At 39.3% G+C, this 8,112-nt stretch overlaps 1 protein-coding gene across 1 annotated transcript; it reads right to left on the bottom strand.

Moving 5' to 3' along the window:
- Positions 1-1,075: 1,075 nt before the first annotated feature.
- LOC108074936 (pancreatic triacylglycerol lipase) lies at positions 1,076-5,535 on the bottom strand. Its single transcript, XM_017167167.3, has 3 exons — positions 5,024-5,535; positions 2,238-3,133; positions 1,076-2,174 (listed from the first exon to the last, which is right to left on the bottom strand). The coding sequence occupies exons 1-3, from the start codon at positions 5,139-5,141 to the stop codon at positions 1,569-1,571; spliced, it is 1,620 nt and encodes a 539-aa protein (XP_017022656.1). The 5' UTR covers positions 5,142-5,535; the 3' UTR covers positions 1,076-1,568.
- Between the last annotated feature and the right edge of the window lie 2,577 nt (positions 5,536-8,112).

Raw genomic sequence — 8,112 nt, 5'->3', positions numbered from 1 at the left:
CAGTTTGATTGCCTTTAAAAATGTTACTAGGTTGCACTTCCCATTTAGATTGTCCTTGTTTCGGTTTAATTAAGTCCTCACCACCCTTGAAACAGTCGTTATCCTTAAACGGTGAACCCAGCAACAAGCAAAAGTAGCTTGGCAGGACATTTCGGGATGTAAAAGGGTTATAAAAGTGAATAAACTGAAAATATATGGTATAAATGAATAAAATAAATAAATATTATATATAAAAATATGCAGTAGATATTATATTTAAATTTCCAAATTATAAATGTGCTTTGTATATTTTTTTTGTATTCTAATTTAAATAATATCTGCCGGCTTTGCCAACACTGGGTTGTGAAACAGGATCGGGATAATCGGTTCATGGCGCCACTGACTCCGAATATGTTTGGGTTGCGGGGCGAGCTAAGTGGATAAGAAATACCGGTTTTGTCTTGGTCCTTGGTCCCTGAACCTTAAGGATATAAAATATATTGTTCAATTCGCTATTTAAATCTTATATTTGAATGTAAAATCCAATTTTCTCAACTATCCTAAACATAATTTTTTTATAACGTAAAATTTAGAATATATATTTAATAAATTAAACGAATTAGAACAGTTTATAAGCAAGCTTTGAAAATAAGTTTTTAGCTCATTCTTGTTTAAAAAATTATTAAAAATTACAGGTAAGTATTTAAATAAAACTAAGTAAGCAGCTTTGTTAAGCTTAGAAAAGCTATCTTAGAACCGCTTTCCGAATTGAATTTCATGCATTTTTGGCTGAATTATGAACCTTTGAAAATGTGTTTTTTTTTTTCAAAAATTATCAAAATAAATCGCTCCACTTTTTCAAAAATATCTAAGGGGTTACATCATTAAAATTGAAAAAAATGAAATTAAAAAGAGCCCTAAACGTAGTATGCAGCTAAACAAGTGAAAAATATATTATATCTTGCAGACATTTTATTTAACCCCTTAAACTTTATAAAGTTTATAAAATTGAAAAAAGTAACATTAAAAATATAACGCTTAATCTCACATATATCATTTTACTTAATAAGAGAGATATTTGTTTTAGAGAGAGATGTTTGTTTTATTATTTATTTTCGTTTATGTATTTTTATTTACATTAAATAGGGCTGCATAAATTGAACTACAAACTACAAATACACTTTAGATGCTTGAAAAAAAATTAAATAACAAAAATAAATAACGGTGTTGGGGATGCATGAATAACAATACTATAAATAAAATACAAACTGTTCCTGCTATAAACACATGACCGAATTTGGGAACAGTTGAAGGGAGCGCTTTTATAGCAAGAAGGAAGAACCATAAACTGTGGCACAAGCCAAACTGCTTTAAACTGCTTGCCCTTGGCGGTAATTACAAAAAAAAGAAACTTAAACTTATGTCATGGATTGCTACTTACTACGAACACCTAGCTAGCGATTAAATAGCTACGCTACGTAGCTACGTAACTCTAACTCGTAACTCAAATAGTCAAAGTAGATAATTAGGGGCAACTGGTAATTAGATAATTCAATTTAGAAAAAAAAAAAACGAAAGCTAGATGAAATCTAATCCCTGCAGTAGCTGGAGCGCAGGACATTCTCGGCGCCCGCCAAAATGGCGCCCTCGTGCTGCGGACAGAGCTTCAGGTAGAGCTCACTGGACTCCATCGCCTCGACCAGCACGTACTCCAGGTAGATCCTCGGCGAGGACAGGATGCGCCAGGTGAGCGGATTCAGGATGCTTGTGGGATACTCCCAGTTCACGGTGGCATACTCCGGCTCCCGCACATCCCGACCCGCCACCAGAGCGTTGTACTCGTAGCCAGGCTCAAAGTACATGGCCTTCGGCGAGAATCGCATCAGTTCCGTGGACGAGGCGGCATCCGTGCGCTTGCCGCTCTTCTTCCCATGCAGCTGGACGGAGAGGATGCCCACCTCGCCGCCGTGCAGGGTGCTCTCATCGTGGCCGGACACACGTACAGTGATCCTGTAGTGCAGCCGGCAGAAGGGAGCCCGGTCGCCGGTTGTCAGATAAAAGACGCCCGGCGAATCGCCCTGACGCAACTGGCCGAGATCCACCTGCTCCTGGTAGTCCTCCTGACTGTGGTAGCCCATGCGCAGGCAGGTGTGACCCGGCTCCTCGCAGCTGGTGCATTTGGTGTCCTTAAAGCTCTGCGGGCGCGAAAGAAGAATTAATTTCACAGTTTGTCCTGCGAATATCCCTCTCCCACTCACCTCAAAGGAATCACAGGTGATGCCCAAAAACGGGCACTGGGAGCCAATGCTCTCCGTGAAATACTGCTGGCTCCGGATGTGATTGCAGCCCAGGAACTCCTGCATGGTCAGGAAGAGGGTCTTCTTCTTCACCACGTCCTGGAACTTCTTGTTGCAGCCGGGATTATCGAAACCTCCATTGGGAAAGAAGTCGACATGTCCCAGCCGCATATTGATGCCCAGTCCGCCCTTCATCAGCGGATTGGCATCGGTGTGCACCACATCCACAAAGTGGGCGTCCGTCTTGTCCAGCCGCACAATGGGATCGGTGTCGGTGAAGAGCGGCGCTGCCGGATCCAGGCCCGTTATCCTGGCCGCCTTCAAGCCAAAGTCCCGCTGCAGGTGATAGCCCGCATAGCCGGACAAATGGGCGCCGAGGGAGTGGCCAATGATGTGAACATTGTCCAGATTGGGCAGTCGCAGCTCCTCGTACAGCATGTGGACCACATGCGCCGTTATGGCGCCCACCAGCCGGATATTAGCCACCGCCTGGACATACGGCGGACTTGCGCCGCCGCCCCAATCAATGAGCACGGCACAGGCACTGCCCTCCGGCTCGTAGGCCAGCAGGGCCTTGGCCATGTCCGACATCCAGGGTATCTCGCCCGACTCCAGGTAGCCGTGGACCAGCAGAAAGATCTTTCCCCGCGGATCGATGCCCATGCCCTGGACACTGTCCGGATCGTTGAGATCCAAATACTTGGGCTGGTCCAGTTGCCGGCGCGTGTGCAGCGTGAAGTGAGGCTCAATCTCCGAGGGCTTCTGCGGATGGACGTTGATCGAGCGGGTCACCGTGTTCCAGGGTCCGTTCAAGGGGAAGCAGCCGTAGACGCCGAAGCACTTCACCTCGTTGATATCTGGCGGGGATAAGCAAGGATTGGCAAGAATTAGCTTGGGTGGGTATTTTTGATATGGTAAATCATTTGAAGGCAGATAAGGTCTGGGAAACTAAGGAAACTAATTGAAGCAGGCAAGAGAATATTCTAGCCCTAAAAACCTAACCTAGAAACCTAACTATTTCTTAAATAAAAACCCCATTATTATCAATAATTGTTTACTTAATTAACTTAATAAACAGTTAGAAGCGTTTTGGTCTGCTTATCAGTTAAGCCAACTGGAAAAACTTGACTAGCAAGCCAAGAAATCATAATTGGAATCACAATTCTGAAGGGTTTTTCGGCCAGTTTTTGACCAACAGCTGAGGGCCATTAAGGGCTCCAGTGAGCCATGAAGACCTCTAGAAGGCTCCACCGGAGCATGGATGACCAGGCCACTGACCACTGACCAGTGTCGCCTTCTATGTGATTTTGTTGTTATTTAAATATATATTTCTTTATCGTGGTCTTTTGGCTCTCTTTGGCATCTGCCTTCGTCTTCCGTTTGCATCGGAAGTTATCGATTAGATAGGCTGTACTATATATCGCTATATCCATATCATATACCGCCGCCATATTATGGCATTTGCGATACCGGGGCACCGAGGCACGTCATTAGCCCCGGGACCCTGATTTCCAAACCAAATCGAAAAGCTGCTGCTGCTGCTGCGGCACACCACCTGTTACACGGAGAGAAATGTCCAGGTGGTCTTAAGGAAAATGCTTGAAATTGAGTTAATAAATTAAATGAACAACTGTATTTATGTTTAATAATTTTTAATTAAATATTCAATAGTTTTTAACTATTGTTTTGAATATAACCAAACAATTTCTTTAAAATATGTGCTTAAAATTGAGTTAATAAATTTAATAAACATCTGTATTTTTCCTTATACGTTACCCTTTATGGTATTTTAAGAAATTTTTATAATATTTTATATTTAAAAGTTCTTTATACATTTTTTTTTTAGTGCTGCTTACGGCGGTTGCCTTTGATTTCAGAGCAGAGCTTTCCCCGCAGACCAGCATCTGAGCATAGAATGACCCAAAAGTGCCTCAAAAGTGCCCCGAAAGAAGGCCCAAAAACGGTTTGCTTAGCACACACACACTCGGGCTGTGTTTAAGCCAACGAGCAACCACTTAGAGACCAGAGCAGAGAAGAAGCCCCAAATTGAAGGCTCTGGCCCCAAAGACACACAGTTGTGGACAAAATAATAGCTGCCAGTCAACCGAAAAATTTGGTAATTGGGGAACATGTAAATGTCTGTAGAAATTGGCTTTTTAAATGAATTATCAACAAGTTTCTTATATTTATTTAAAATTGAGAAAACAAAAATATAGAAATGAATTAAAAATCTTTTGAAATAGCCGAGCTAATTATCTGTTTTCTCCTATATTTTTCTGTAAATATATATTTACTAAATAGTCAAACAAAAAATTCCCCAACAATTCGTAAACATAAACCAAAATACTTAATGAGTTTTAAAGGCCTTTAGTTAATTTTCCCATTTGATTTATTTACTTTTGACTTATTTGCAAAGTTTAAATATAGAAAAAAGTCGGGGACAACTGTAACTCTAGCCAACAATTTTTCTTTAAATAATTTGTAAATAGCAAGGCTTTATTCCTTTACTTTACTAGGATAATCTAGAAAAATTGCTTAAAATTCGACTATATATTTTGTTCGTAGTAGTAACTGCTTTTAATAATGGTTCACAACTTTGTTTGAATATTTATTTATTTGCAGAATTTACTAGAAATTTGTAGAATATATTTAGGATATTTTTATAAACCAATCAAAAAATCTCAAAATTCGAAGCACCTTCTTTAAGCTTCAAATGGTAGATTAGATTCTGATCTTGTGTTACTTACCGCTCTTGGGGGCTGGTGGCAGATCCACGAGGGTGTTGACCGCCGCCCTGCTGGTGTGATTCGCCAGGTACAACATGGTCTGCAGCATCAGGCCGCCGGTGGTGTTGGCCATGTACATCCTTGCTTACACCCTTTTGAATTGCCGTTCACTCTTTGCACATATATGAATGTCTGGCAGGGGTTCTTAACCGACCAATAATGGTCACAAATCACTGGGGCACTCGAGTTGGGCTATTATCTAAGTCTAAGACCTGTTGCTGTTGGCTTGTTGGCTCTTCGTTAGCCTTAATTAAGTATTCTTTGGGCCCTAGTTAATCTTATCGACGGAGTGGTGAGTGGTGTCTCTTCCACGAGTGTCGTGGTCGTGTCTCGTCGCGGGTGCCGTTACTTTCTGGCCCTCTGAGGTCTCTTGTCTATCTCCCCGTTACTATCTAGCGCCGCCTCTATATATGTAATATATATAGTCCGCCGATCTTGATCGCCTGAGAACCGTCGCAGTACTGAGCGGATCAGCTGCGATTCCGTCAATATTTATGGCGGCGAGCAAAAGCGAAAACGAAGCCGAAGCTAAAGCCCGAAGTGAGCCAATGGAAAGCGCATCCGAAGCTGCAACCCAAGCTTATGACGCTGTGCGTCCATAGTGCTGGCACTTTGGCAGATTTCCCGCCAGAAGCTTAGCTTTAAATTTAAAATATACATAAGTAATATAAATTAATATAATATAAAATATATAATATAAATAAACTTGAAATGGAATTTTGTAATATTAACATTATTAAATACAGATTATTATATCTTTAAATTTATATTTATATAGGAATTTTGCAGCTTATTAACCTCTTTTAATATAAATTTATTATATTCTTAAATATATTTTTTTTTTCGATTTTTTTAAAATAAATATTATCATAAATATGATATAACCCCGCACCCTGCAACAGAGCTGTCGCTGCAGTTGGCCCTGAGCCGCAGCAGCAGCACTCTGATAAGGCCATAAAAATAAGCAGCTTTTTGCTCAGTGTAGATGCAAAGTACAGCAGCTGGTTGAATCTGCTCTTCTTTGTTGAATCGGATGCACCTTCATGATAAGCGGCGAGGCGCTGGAGCCACAACAAAGTGACCGCCAATGGAGGCAGAGCTGATAATGGGTCGGGTTGGGGTTCGGGCTCCATTCCCATGTATATATATATATATATATATATATATATATATATTATATGTATGTAGAATAGCAAACAGACACAGAGAGACCCCCTTGGACTATCAGCAGCTGTTTTCCAGCAAGCAGCGATTAAGCACATAAAGAAAAGCACAGAGAGATAGCAAAATAATTATTTTTTACATAGTTTTTAAAGTTTAAAAAAATATATAATTTTTTTAAATTTAATATCAGTTATATAAGTAATTAAAAAGATTTATTAAATTTGATTTTGAGGCCCATAAGCTGTAAGTATTTTGGTATGAATTTAGTGGAAACTTTTGCCTTAAGATCTTTTGATTTTTCTATTCATTTTCTTATAACTAACTCATAATATTTAATATATTATATTATAATATATATATTAATTATATATGTATGTATTTCAAGAAATATTTTAAATAAACCCTTACAAACCTCACTTTTAATATTAAATCTATAAGATTCTAATACATATGTAAGTAAACCTGAATTAAACATTTTGTAATCCTTATGATCCCTTTGATCTTTTTGGGATTAGTATTTCCCCTTTATTTCTCACTGTGTTGCGGTTGGGGGAGATTCCTTTAGAAACTGTGTCAATCCCCAGGCCAGCCCCCTTGACAGGTGGTGTCAATGTCTGGTAAGTATTCCCACTCCCGGATCCCCTTTCCCGATTCCCGCATGGCAAGCCTTATCAGCGATCTCTCTCACAGAATCCCGTTTCGCCTTCGAGGCGTACAAAGTCCGGACAGCGGTTTATGGATTACGGAGAAGGTGTTTACGATCGATTCCACCAGGATCTCGAATGCCGACGACCATTGACGTCAAAGTGATCATCGATTCCAGCCGGCAGACAGCCAGAGGGTGCGGCCTTTTGGTGTCCATCGTTATCATTTTGCTTTATTCTTGTTTTTGTTTACGACATTCTTTGGGGCAGCCACCCACACACTTGGCCTGGAAACTAGGGGAGAACTAGAGGCAATCAATAGTCGAGATTCCCCTTGGTAGTTTCCACTTCCGCGTGGCAGCAACAGATCCAAATTCCTCGAACTATCTCTATGACTACCTCTCTCTCTCGAAATGATAAGCATCGAACTTTGATTCCGAGAATCGATTCCGGTTCAAAAATCCACACTTGCATGGCCCACACTGACCTGCAAAAGTCTGGGGCTTAAGAGTTTAACTTTAAATTTATACTTTTTATGAATTTTGATAGTAACAATTTCTCAATAAGCAGATATTAAATTATATTCTTTAAGCTATTCTTTTGATTAATAATGTTTTAAAAACTGAGAAAATTATACTTTCTTTTAGCAAAAACCTGACGCTATGCAAGGTTTTCAAATTTAATTGAATTTAAGTTTAATTTTTAATATTTTTAGTTATTTGCAGGACAGTGGCCATATTTTTACGCCACACTGACGCACAAAATATTTTGTTTACAGCATTGAAGGAAGTCTATTTACGTGTGCTGTTACATATATAGATGTATAGATTATGGGTTGCAAAATAGAAAGTACACAATCCGTAATATATGGGCTTTATTATTATTGTTTACACAGATTAATTCGATCGATTTGAATGAGTACAAAGTAGAGAAAAGTACAGAAAGTCCTTGTAACTTCTTAGTTGGCACCCAGAAGCAAAGCTCAGAATATATTGTACTTTTTTGTAGCAAAAATATGTATAGCATGGAGAGGGAATTATGCTAATCTTGAGTTTTTGACACACATAAAACAATCATTTGGGTCAAGCGAAAACTGGGTCAATGCTCATTAGAAAATTGAAATATTTATAATAAAATAAGATAAACCTTTAAGTGGGAAAAAGAATAAATCAAAAAATGTAATGGGATTTAGAAAAATAAAAAAAAAATATAATAAATAAATATTATACATATAAACAAAAA

Source organism: Drosophila kikkawai, chromosome X (genome assembly GCF_030179895.1).
Source record: "Drosophila kikkawai strain 14028-0561.14 chromosome X, DkikHiC1v2, whole genome shotgun sequence".
NCBI classification, from domain to species: domain Eukaryota; kingdom Metazoa; phylum Arthropoda; class Insecta; order Diptera; family Drosophilidae; genus Drosophila; species Drosophila kikkawai.
This window is presented reverse-complemented; position numbering and strand designations above follow the sequence as displayed.